Source organism: Eulemur rufifrons, chromosome 7 (genome assembly GCF_041146395.1).
Source record: "Eulemur rufifrons isolate Redbay chromosome 7, OSU_ERuf_1, whole genome shotgun sequence".
In the NCBI taxonomy this organism is placed as follows: Eukaryota; Metazoa; Chordata; class Mammalia; order Primates; family Lemuridae; genus Eulemur; species Eulemur rufifrons.
The window spans coordinates 28,289,273-28,303,048 of NC_090989.1; the positions used below are offsets into that span (position 1 = coordinate 28,289,273).

At 32.8% G+C, this 13,776-nt stretch overlaps 1 protein-coding gene across 5 annotated transcripts in view; it reads left to right on the top strand.

Moving 5' to 3' along the window:
* The window catches only part of LIPI (lipase I), a 63,578-nt gene extending 51,207 nt beyond the window's left edge, over positions 1–12,371 (top strand). For all 5 annotated transcript variants that reach the window (XM_069472451.1, XM_069472452.1, XM_069472455.1 and 2 more), the window contains one exon: positions 12,104–12,371. In XM_069472451.1, coding sequence (XP_069328552.1) covers positions 12,104–12,191 — 88 coding nt within the window. In that variant the 3' untranslated portion in view covers positions 12,192–12,371. The remainder of the gene's footprint in view (positions 1–12,103) is intronic.
* Positions 12,372–13,776: the final 1,405 nt, after the last annotated feature.

Below are 13,776 nucleotides of genomic sequence, written 5' to 3' on the forward strand. Positions count from 1 at the left end.
TTCATTAGGAAGAGAAAAAAAATCCCATTTTCATCTGCTGTATCTAAGATCCAACAGATCACTAGAGAGTCAACCTGAAGAATATACAGGCAGGAGGGAAGCTCTGGGCTATATACTATAACAGCATGAGGAAAAGCTGACCCTTTACACTTTCAAGTTATAGAGTCACCTGTCTTGTTTATCAGTTATATCAAAAATATCTCCATTCCTATTAAAATTTGATACCATTGTAGCTGTTTGGGCACCATTGTCTTGAAGATGCTGGGCTCTAGCAGTGTTTTTCTCAGCCCATTTCATATGCTGTTCTTGGTTCCACGTCCTCACAACCATAGAATTTTTCCCTCATCCTTGTCTTCACGGTATTTATGTACATGTTTGCCATAGAAAAATTCATAGTTTCATCAACAACTCCCCTGTGAATTCATTAAGCACCACTAAAAATCTCTCTTATGTGTTGGTCATCTGTCAATTTGGATATGTAAGTTGTTCCAACAGTAAGCACCAGCTGAGAGCCAATAGAAATGAGTTTGTACGTGGCTGGAAATCTCTCTTCTTTATTTGACTACCATGCCTCCTCTTTACTTCTCTTTGTGTTCCTGTATTTATATATTTGATTTTCCAACTCCTTTCCTATAAATGTTGAAGATAATAATGTGTGCAAAATAAAGCAAAAGTAATAAATGAGAAGAATATGCATTTAGATGAGGTGTATATAGACAGATGAGAGTCGGGAAAATATTTTGAAACATAAGTCATCTTATAATTTTTGGTATGATAATGTTTAGTTATTCAAAATTCAATAAGGTGTCATTATAATGGCAAAAATCTAAGGGTAATTTTATTATCTTTTGCCTTTGATTGAAATACTTATAAAAATAGCAAAATATATGGACATTTTCAGCAAGAACATTAGCAACATCTTTCCCTACCAATGTACATGTGGTGGTGGGGGGGGTCATGCCATGAAGGACTAAAGTTGTAAGATTCTCAGTCCCCAAATGATCTCTGTATCTACTATTTTAAAGGTGCAAAACCTTCACTAAACATAAGAATAGAAATTATATTTATTGTCCTCCAAAGCTAGGCTCCAAAGAGCACAGGGTTGTTGCATCATCATATTCCCTTAGGCTCCCTTATTAATACTTTTCTGAGCATAAACATGGTGGATATAAGCAGAGAATCCAGAGGTTGTATTTTTGCACCCTCTGTTTCTAGAAATTAAATTGAAGGAATCATATTATCCAGGAATAATTTATTTTCCCTAAAGATCATCAATGGAAAGAGAAATGAAGAATTTCTTCCTCTGTCCAGAAGCAGCATACAATGTAAATCTTGGCCAGATACCAGAAATTTAGCTTGAATATTTGCCTATAAAACAACACACAAGCTCACGATAAGAAAGAGAAATTAAGCCCATGTATGTAGACAGTAAAAGAAACCAAGGATAATCCAACTTTGTGTATATGGGCAAATGCAAGGGCAGATAGTCTTCCCATCATTTAAGTAGACGTGAACAAGAAAAAACACAACATCAACAACACGGGGACTAATCAGCAGCAGCAACACAAAAAGGAAACATATAGCAATCACGATTGAGAAATGAAGTGGACCTTTAAAAAGATTTATTATAGGAAATAGAAGGAAGTGACATAAAATAGTGCTCAATATTTTCTATGCTATTTAAGGAAACAAAAATCCATGAAAAAACAGGTGAGGAATGAAATGATGGAACAACTGATTGCAGATACAAAGAGTTGGCTGAGTTTAAAAAGACAAAGATAACATCAAATTTGGTATTCCACATTAAAACCACAATGAGATATCACCTTATGCCTGTTAGAATGGCTTTTATAAAAAAGTCCAAAAACAGTAGATGCTGGTGCAGATGCAGAGAGAAAGGAATGCCTATACACTGCAAATTAGTACAACCTGTATGGAAAACAGTATGGAGATTCCTTAAAGAACTAAAAATAGTCCTACCATTTGATCCAGAAATCCCACTGTGGGGTATTTACCCAAAGGAAAATAAGTCATTTTATCAAAAAGACTCCTGTACTTGAATGTTTATTATGGCACAATTCACAGTTGCAAAGATGTGGAATCAACCCAAATGCCCATTAATTCATGAGTGGATTAACAAAATGTGGTGTATGTGTGTGTATATATATATATATGTGTGTGTGTGTGTGTGTGTGTGTATATATATATATATATTATACCATGGGATACTCCTCAGCCATGAAAAAGGATGACTTAATGCCTTTTGCTACAATCTGGATGGAACTGGAGACCATTATCCTAAGTGAGGTATCTAAAGAATGGACAAACACCACATGTACACACAATTAAATTGGAGCTAACCGATGAGCACACATGTGCACAGAGGGAAGTATAATTCGATGGAAATAAAGCAGAGGGGAGAAAGGAGGAGGGGATGGGCAGAAACCTACCTAATGGGTACAACGAACACTATCTGGGTGATGGCTATGCTTATAGCCCTGACTCAAGCATTACAAAAGTGATTCATGTAACCAACAACATTTGTACCTCTGTAATACTTTGAAATTTAAGAAAAAGTAAGTAGATTTGATCAATAATATAAAAAATATATTTTATAATAACCTATAGAATAAGGAGATATAAATAATAGAGGGGATTAAGTAATATAGATGGGGAAAATAATTGAAATGCAGAATGTGGATACACGTGATGTTACTGAAGAGGAAGCACAATAGAAGAACTAACTGCAGATGTGATAAAAGAGAAAACCCTTCAACCCAGGAAAAGAATAAAATGATCTCAAATGTAAAGGATACATTAAGAATCAGGGAACTAAAAGAATTAATATTTCGACCCGATCTTATAAGTGCTATTTTCAAAATTTTATGAAACAGAAAATTCTGCAAATATTCAAAGAAATTTTCATTGAGTAGAAGATTTAATCTTATAGCAATGGCAATTCTTATTAAATGCACTTACAAGTTTAACAGGATTCCCATCAAAATCAATGGGAAATATTTCTTGGCTCTTCTTATTTAATCTAGAATTAAAAATACTATGATAAGCCAAGAAAGTTAGAATAATGAGTGCAATGTTTACAACTTTAACTATGAAACAGTGAAGCATAATTCAAAACAACAATAACTAAAAATAGTTAGTACTGAAAGAAGAATGTAAATACAGTTTAATGGAATAAGTGGAAAAATCTAAAATAGAATTTTTGAATTGTAAGAATAGCATGTCACTCAGCCACAAAAAACAATGGTGATCTAGCACCTCTTGTATTATCCTGGATAGAGCTGGAGCCCATTCTACTAAGTGAAATATCACAAAAGTGGAAAAACAAGCACCACATGTACTCACCATCAAATTGGTATTAACTGATCATCATTTAAGTGCTTATATAGTAATAACATTCATCAGGTGTCAGGCAGGTTGAGGGGGTGGCGGGGGTGTGCAGTGAGCACCGTCTGGGGGGTGGACACTCTTAAGATTTGACTCGGGTGGAGCAAGGGCAATATATGTAACCTAAACATTTGTACCCCCGTAATATGCTGAAATAAAATAAATAAATAGATAGAAGGAAATACTGGACATGCATGTAAATATTTCTATATAAGAAATTTATTCAGTTTTATTCATAATGCTGAAAAATTATAAATAAATTAACTATTCAATAACAGAGTAATTAGCAAGTTAATTGTGGAATATCTACAATATGAAATGTTAGATAATAATTATAATGGCAAAAATTATCACAACATAATGATTAATGACTCAAATTTTTTCCAAAATCTAATAAATATATATGTACTACATAATTAGGGAAAAATAATGAAATTATTTTTCTCATAAAAGACCTTGATAAAAATAAATTAATGTTGATAATAATTTTGCAGCTCCAGCATGGATGCCTCACTTTATCTTAACTTCTCTTGTTATTTAGCCTAATTGCATTTAGTTCTATAGTTTCCAGATTCTTTTGAAAATATTATATGTGATCTTGAGTTTCAATAACGGCAAGTATTTGCTTAAGAGCAGCCAAAAAGCTGTCTTTAATTTAGAGAATAACCTCAGAAAACCTATTTACATTTATATTATTTGTGCTGAAATCTTTAACATAACACTTTTGTCTTTTAAACTCATGGCTGAAACGCCACAGTACTTTGGGAATGTGGGGTTTGAAGCCCCGAACTCTGAAGGGAGTTTAAAGGCAGCAATTTTGGAAAAACTAATTTTACAATTTTACAAAGTTTGTTCATCCATCCTAAAACTTGTTCTCCACTCTCACTTTCTGCCTCCCACTTTTTTCTGGGTCCCAGCAGTGTAAGTAACATATGAGTATTTCTGTATATAGTGTGAGCTGTGCCTAACATATGAAAAATCAAGTGGTTCTCTGAGGATGAGCTTTCCTTTTGTGTACCATTAGAGTAATTATTGAACTAAAATTTTATTATCCCTAGGAATTTTTAGAAATTCAATATTTACTTATCATATTGAAGCATAAGATATTTTTATTCATATTCTACTTGTAAAATTATTTGTTTCAAATTAATAGTTGTCCTACAATGATCAGTACTCTTACCCACAAGAGTTTTGGGGGACGTAGGAAGACTCTGAGCATAGTTGACTGAGAAAGTTAGCAAAAGAAATCTGCGCTGATTGCAATTTCATCTCATAAGGTAAAATCTTTCTCAGAGTTATTTTCCCTAAACTCAACCTTTTCCTTTAAGGAACCTAGTACTTGAGGAAGGGATTTTTAGTTTTTCCAAGATACATGTTTTAGATGATGCACATGATTTATGGGTATATTGTGAACAAAGGATTGATGATTTCTTTGAAGAATTCATCATTAAAGAGATATTCCTGATAATTTTTTGTATTAATGAACTGTTTTCTAGATGAATAATAGTAGATAAATTTATTTAGCATCTACTATATTCCAATGCTATTTTTGCAACCCTTGCAATAATCCTACGAGGTATTTTCTTTGTTTTATTAGTAGAAGAAATAGACTCAGAGGTGGTGGATAACATATCTAAGCTTTCTCAGCTAAGAAGTGACTTTACAATGATTTGAGGCCAAACCTTTCTTGGGCATTTTAATTTTTTCTTGTTCTTTTTCTTTTGTTTTCTGTTGCTACTATATTTACATTGACAAACTTTTTTCCCACTAAGTAAAATATTCAATTATTCTTATGTGGAACATTTAGAAAATTTAATTCATATGTAATCCTACAACTAAGAGATAACAACTGTTAATATTTTGTCATACTTATAAGCACAGATGTTACAGATGAATCATGCATTTAATTTTTACATTATATTATAAGCAGGGCCTCCGTGTACAATCATGCAATGTATTTGCTGTAACAGCCTCAAGGTTCATTTTTCACACAGAAAAATATATGAATGCAATGTCACTGAATCTATGCTACAGCATGAACCTAGTTATAAGCAATTTTCTTTCTAAGTTAATGGTTACATTGTATTCCATCTTTTATGGAATATTCAACTTACTTATTCCTTTATTGTTAAATCCTTTGTGTTTTTCCAAAGTTTGGTTATCATAAATAGTGACTATGTATGCATAGATAACTGTTTGCATTTTAAAGAATTTTCTTGTTATGTATTCATAGAAGGGGCATTAAAGAGAGGGGATATTTTCAAATCTTCCATCTCATCCCATAATGTTCACACCTTGATACAGAATGTTGGTGAGGCCACAGGCAACCATTGTTCCCTATATGCATTTCCCTTTTTTGTCACTTATTAAATAGGGAGAAGGCAAACAGGTATGTCCATTATTATATTTGTCTTACTATCTTCTTAATCATGTTTTATATAGACAAATGTAATATACAATTCATTCATAAGTTAAATAAAAAATAGGTTGAAGTAATTGTGATATGCTAGAGAGCAAAAAATACAAAGCAAGTATGTAATTTAAACTTTTATGTGAATTCTAAACAGTGGATAGACTATTAAAATTTACTAAATTTATGAAATCTAGATGCAATTGTTTCTACTCAGGGAAAAAGTACTAAAAAAAATACTAAAACACACTTTGTGGGTGTTGAGCAAACTCTTTACATTCTCTGCTGGTTGGAGATGCTAACAGATGCTTGGATAAATGTATGCTTTAAGTTTAATTACCTAGATAATTGCTGTAACCATGTAGTTGCTTTTCCTATTTAGATCTGTCCATACAGATAATGTGCAATTAGTGAGGATTAGCATTGCCAAATTATTGTGAATGTAAGTTATAAAAACGTGACGCCTTATGGTCCAGATTAAACTTTGCATGTACGCAACAAGTAATTATCTCTCTGTGACACCCTGTGATAGAGACCACAACGGAGCTCTCTTTCTAGGCACTTCCCATGGAGCGGGGTCTTGGTACTTAGATGGAGAGGAATATGCATGATGGAGGTGAACTGGGGTGACTTCCGGAAAAAAAGGCTGGACTAAAGCTACTTTTTAAAACTTTATGTAACAGTAAAATTTACTCTTTTTTTGGTTTTGATAAATACGGAGTAACATTTCCCTCAATCAAGAAAACTCCTGGTGCTACCCCTTGGCCTTCAACCCCACCTGCTGGCAATTATTGTACCTGGTTTGCCTTTTCTGGACATTATATAGATGGAATTACAGTTGTTCCTTGATATCCATGGGAGATTCATTCCAGGACCCCTAAGGGTACAAAAATCTATGGATGCTCAAATCTCTTATAAAAAATGGAATGCTATTTGCATATAGCCTACTCACATCCTGTCATATACTTTAAATCATCTCTAGATTACTTATAATAACTAATGCAATATAAATGCTATGTGAATAGTCATTATACCATATTGATTAGAGAATAATGATAAGAAAAAAAGTCTATTCATGTTCAGTACAAACACAACCATCCATTTTTCTTTCAAATATTTTTGATTTGTGGTTCTTTGAATCCACAGATGTGGAACCCATGGGTACGGAAGGCTGACTGTGTATAGTATGAGGTCTTTTAAGTATTTCTTCTTTCACTTAGACACATATGTATAAAAGTCATCCATGTTATTGCTTCTATCACTGGAATGTTATTGATAAATAATATTCCATTATATGGATATACCACAGTTTGTTTATCCATTTATCTGTAAGAGGACAAATAGTTTCTTTGCTCTTTTTAATGTCTGTGCATATAGCTGCCATAAATATTTGGCATACAGGTTTTTATGTGAACATAAGTTTTCATTTCCTTGGATAGATACCGGAAGTGGGATTGCTGGGTCATATGGTAAGTGTGTGTTTAACTTTATAAGAAACTACCAGACTGTTTTCCAAAATGACTGTACATTTTGCATTCCTACAAGCAATATATGAGAGTTTCATACGCTCCTGCACCCAAACTGCACCTTCATCAGTTTTTTGTTTGTTTGTTTTCTGTTTAATTTTCATTTTAAATTTTCTAGTGGATATGTAGAGGTATCTCTGTTTTTCATTTGCATTTCTCAAATGACAAATCATGTTGATTATCTCTTCCATTTGATTGAGGGTATTTCCATTTTTAACTTAATGTGAGTATTGACATTCCTGGGTTTAAAGCTATCATCTTGCTGTTTTGTTTTCTATTTGTCTCATTTGTAATTTGTTCTGTTTTTCCTCATTGTCTGCATTTTTTTTTGATAAATCAAGTAGTTTCATGATTCCATTTTATCTCTTTTGTAGGTTTGTTAGCTATAATTCTTTGTTTTGTTATTGTAGTGATTTCTTTGGGGTTTATATTATAATCTTTAATTTATCACAGTCTACCTTCAAGTGAATTTTACCACTTCATATATAACATAAGAACTTTATAGTAGTATACTTCCACCTCTCTCATCCTAGCTTTTGTGCTATGTCGGTGTACATTTTACTTGTATTTATGTTAAAAACTCCATAATATGTTGGATCATTTTTGTTAAAACACTCCATTAACCAGAGATAAATAATTAGGTAAAATATTATTTATATATCCACAGAGTTACCATTTCTCATGCTTTTCAAACCCTTAATTAGTTGTGCATTTTCATCTGGTATAATTTACCTTCTGATTGAATGTGTTACTTTAATATTTTGTGTAGTGTAATGCAGATGGTGAATTCTTTCAGCTTTTTGTTTCTGAAAAGTCTTTATGGTGTCTTCATTTTGAAAGATCATTTCTCTGGGTATAGAATACTAGTTTGAGAGTTTTTTACTTTCAATACTTTAAAGATATTGCTGTGCCATATTCTGCCATGCACTGAACCTAATGAGAAATCTGTTGTTATGTTTTCTTTGTTGCTGTGAGGATAATGTGCTTTACTTTTCTGGCTGGTTTTAAGATTTTTCTCTTTGTCATTGATTTTGAGCAATTTGATCTTGAAATGAAATACCTTATTATAATTTTTTCATACTTCTTGTCTTTGGAGTTTGTTGACCTTCTTGGATCTGTGGGTTTATAGTTTTCAACAAATTTAGTCTATATTTTCAACTATTTTTTGAGATTATTTTTCCTGTGTCTCTTACCTCCCCTTTGGGGACTACAATTTCAAGAATTTTAGGCTGCTTGAGGTTGTCACACAGCTTACGGATGCTTTATTAATTTTTTAATTCAATTTTTTCTCTGCATTTCATTTTGTATAGTTTCTGTTTCTATATCTTCATGTTCACTGATCTTTTTTCCTGCAATGTCTAATCTGCTATTAATCCCATTAATGAGTTTTTCATCTTAAACATTGTAGTATTCACCTCTGGAAGTTTGGTTTGTATCTTTTTATATCTCTCATGTCTCTACTTAACCTTTTAAATGTATAAAATGTACAGTTGTAATGTATTTGCTGATTTCCACATCTGTGCTAGTTCTGGGTTATTTTCAATAGGTTGATTTTTCTCCTCATGTGGGTCCACTTTCCTACTTTTTTGTATACTTAGTAATTCTTGATTAGATGCCAGATGCTGTGAATTTTATTGTGTTGGGTGCTCTCTATTGTTTTATTCTTATAAATATTCTTGAGGTTTATTCTCAAGATGCATTTAAGTTACTTTATAAAGAGGTTGATCTATTCAGGTCCTACTTTCAAGATTTATTAGACAGGCTTGGATAAGTGCTTAGTTCAGGCTTAATTAGTCCCACTACTTAGACAAGACTTTTCTGTGTGTTTTACCTATTAACCTGTGAATTGTTAGGTTTTCTCATTTGGCAGTGGAAACAGGCATTTTTTTCTGTGTTATTGCTGGGAAACTTATCCTAAGTAACATTTTAACAGAGTATTAGGAATGAAGTTAAGTTGCAGGATACAAAATTAAATTATAAAAATTAGTAGTGTTTCAGAAAAAGAAATCAAGAAGGCAATCCTATTTACAATAATTACAAAAATGGTTTCCCTGAGTGCACATTTGGGATTAACACCAATTGGGTATCTGACAGAGGTCGGGGTTGGGTGGAAGGGATGGGTGTATACCTACTTAATGAGTGCGATGCGCACTGCCTGGGGAATGGACACGCTTGAAGTTCTCACTGGGGGGATAGGGTGGGGGGAGGGGAGGGGTGCACACCTACATGATGAGTGTGATGTGCACTGTCTAGGGAATGGACACAATTGAAGCTCAGACTCGGGGGGATGGGGAGGCATGGGCAATGCATATAGTCTGATCTTTTGTACCCCCTTAATGAGCTGAAAAACAAACAAAAAATAAAAATAAAATAAAAAAAATACTTAGGAATAAATTTAATCAAGGAGGGAAAATATCTCTACACTGAAAACTATAAAACATTGATGAAAGAAATTGAAGAAGACATAAATAAATGGAAAGATATCTTGCATTCATGGTTTGGAAGAATTAATATTATTAAAATGTCCATACTACCCAAAGTGATCTACAGATTTAATACAATCTCTATCAAAATACCAATGACATTCTTCACAGATATAGGACCATCCTAAAATATGTATGGAACCACAAAATAACTTGAATAGCCAAAGAAATTTTGAACAAAAAGGAGAAAACTGGAGGAATCACACTACCTGACTTCAGAATATACTACAAAACTGTAGCCATCAAAATGTTATGGTATTGGCATTAAAAAAGAGGCATAGACCAATGGAAAAGAATAGAGAATCCAGAAATTAATCCACACACTTATAGCCAACTGATTTTCAATAAAGGTAACAAGGGCACACAATGGGGAAAAGACAGTCTCTTCAATAAATGGTGTTTGGAAAACTATATATCCACATACAGAAGAATGAAATTAGACCCTTATCTCACACCACATACAAAAATCAACTGAAAATGGATTCAGTATTTAAATCTAAGCCGAGAAACTATTAAGTTGCTAGAAGAAAATATAAGGGAAAACTCCATAACATTGGTCTTAAGAATGATTTTTTTAAAAATGTGACCTCAAAAGCATAAGCAACAAAAGCAAAAATAGAGAAATGAAGTCACATCAAACAAAAGCTTCTGCTCAGCAAAGTAAATAATTAACAGAGTGAAGAGACAACCTGCCAAATGGGAGAAAATGTTTGCAAACTCTGCTTCTGAAAAATAGTTAATATCTGAAATATATAAGAAACTCAAACAACTCAATAATAAGAAAATAAATAACCCAATTTAAAAATGGGAAAAGGATATGAATAGACATTTCTCAAAAGAAGACATACAAATGGCCAACAGATCTATTAAAAAATGTCCAACATCACTAATCATGAAGGAAATGCACCTGAAAACCACAGTGAGATATCACCTCATTATTAGAATGGCTATTATCAAAAGGACAAAAAAAATCACAAGTGGTGGCAAGGTTGTGGCAAAAGAAAAAAGAACCCTTAAACACTGTTGGTGGGAATGTAAACTAGTAGAGCCATTATGGAAAACAGTATGGAAGTTCCTCAAAAAATTAAAAATAGAACTGCCATATGATCCAGAAATCACACTACTGGGTATATATCTAAAGGAAATGAAATCAGTATGTTGAAGAGATATCTGCACTTCCATGTTTTTTTTGCAACATTATTTATAACCAAGATATAAAAAATCCACCTAAGTGTTCATAAACAGATGAATGGGTAAGAAAAATGTTGTATATATACACAATAAAATACTACTTAGCCATGATACAGAAGGAAATATTTTATTTGCAACAACATGAATGAACCTGGAGAACATTATGTTAAGTATAATAAGCCAAGCACAGAAAGACAAATATTACGTGATCTCACTCATATGTGGAATCTAATAAAGTTGATCTCATAGAAGCAGAGAGTAGAATGTTAGTTACCAGGGGCAGGGAGGGGGTGTTTGGGCAATGTTGGTCAAAGGGTACAAAATTTCAGTGAGATAGAATGCATAAGTTCAAGAGATCTATTATACAGCATGGTGACTATAGTTAATGACAATATATTTTATTCTTGAAAAATGCTAAGAGAGTGGACGTTAAATGTTCTCACCACAAAAATAACTATGTGAGGTAATCAGTATTTTAATTAGCCAAATTTAACCATTCTACAATATATTATATACTTTGAAGTATATATACACTTCAACACATCATGTTTTACCCAATAAATATATACAATTTTATTTGTAAATTTAAAATAAGTAAATAAATAAAATAAAATTTAAAGGCCCTTATATTTCTGTCAAAAAAAGGAGAATATTAGATATGTAGATGTGGCAAAAGAGGATTGATTAAATTACTTTGGCAAAATTTGTCTATGCAATTCACCCCAACTCTTTCATGCTGGTGATCATGATGGAAGGAACCGACTGGCCACTGAACTGAGTTCAGGTTTCAGCTATTTCAGTACCTAACTACCTTTCCCATACAATGTAAGTATTAATATTCCAGCGAAGCAGCAAGGAGAGAAAAAGCCGAAACATAGATATTTTTTTTTTCTTTCTCATAAACATATCATCCGTACACAGCCAAATGAAATAGAGTGGAAATGATCCTGTAGATTTGTTCCCACTCTCTGCTTTTGGAGAACTCGCTAGTTACAAGCTCAGACTATTCTAATGTTTATGTGAGAAGGAAATAAACTTTGTTTTACTAATAGTTGTTTTTTTGTTCTCTCTCTTTTTCTCTTTCACAGACCACCACTTTGCAGGTATAATATTACACTTAAAGAGAAAGAGGAAGTATTTCTTAATCTAGACACATGTACACCAAAGAAAACATAAAATGCCTTCTTTCATCAAATGTACTTGTTTGTGAATTAACGGACTTGTAAATGGGAACAATGCAATCAGACTTTCTTTTAGAAGGCATTGTTCAATCTAAGATTCAGATATTTGTATTTCTTGAATAAATTTTGAAGAATAAAAATATAGAAAATAAAAAATGCATACAGTAAAGCATTCTGAATATATTTTAAAAGTTGTTTATTTCTGTTTACCTTATCTGCTTCCTCAATCAAATATTTATCATTGACCATTTACCTTAGTTAATTATTATTCATAAATAAATACGTCTTTAGAAAAATAGGGAAGTTCAGTGAGTGGCTTCAATACACTGTCTTAAACAGTATCATATAAAACTGTCAAACTGTAGTAATAAAATAAACGAACACATTTGTTTGTAAATTTGTCATTTGAAGAAGTAAATTGTATTCATGTGAACCTAGTAAACTAAAGACAGCTTCTATTTAATGATCTACTTGGCATTTCTTTGGTAATGCTTTTAAATGAAGCCTTTGTTTCTTTGGAGTACAATAAATAACCTACGGATCAAATACTGGTTCCATTACTTACTAATGGTGAGATATTAAGTTAGTTTACCTTACCATGTCTCAGTTGCCTAAAGAGTTTTTGTGAAAATTGATTTAATAAGGTACTTTGAATAGTGATAGTTAACACTTCTGTATGTCACTACATTCCTGGAACCATTTAAATGCTTTATACATATTAATTCACTTAATCATTATAAAAACCCTATGCAATTAGTCTTGTTATCTCCACTGATGAAGAACTGAGAGACAAAGAGGCTAACTAACTTACCTAGGATCATGCACAGAACCAGATTCAAACCTAAGAAGTCCATGTTCTTAATCCCTATGTTAAGTTCATCTCCAAAGTTCAGTATGTTTTAGTCGTTAGTATGTGGATTTACAAATGATCACATTTAAAATAATAATCTAAATGTCTTTAGCAATCTCCAATTTACCTGTTCAGTTCAGGAATTTCTTGGGCTGCTCTCTCTCTCACTTGTCTGAATGTCCCCAAGATTTTATGTGTTTCTAAACCAATCTGTCAATTACAGCCACAGTCTCTGTTCTCTTGTGCCTGATGTATTGTTTGCTTGAGCTGCCATAACAAAATACCACAGGCTAGTTGACTTAAGCAATAGAAATGTATTTTCTCACAGTTCTGGAGGCCAGAAGTCCAAGATCAAGATAGCAGCAGGCTTGGTTTCTACAAGGCCTATCTCTGCTAGACTTGCAGATGGCCACCTTCTTGCTGTGATCTCACATGGTCTTTCCTCTGTGCATGCAAACCCCTAGTGTCTTTTTGTATGTGTAAATGCCCCCTTCTTTTAAGGACACCAGTCAGATTTGATTAGGGCCCTAATAGCCTCATCTTAATTTAATCACTTATCTAAAGGCCCTATTTTTAGGATTTCAAAATATGAATCTTTGGGAAGACACAGTTCAGCCCATCCATAACACCTGCCATTACTCATTAGCACTATAATGAAATATTTTGCCTAACAGTTCATTTAAAGGTGACTTGGGGCCATTGTTGGTGTTCGCCTGGAAAGATGTAAAGA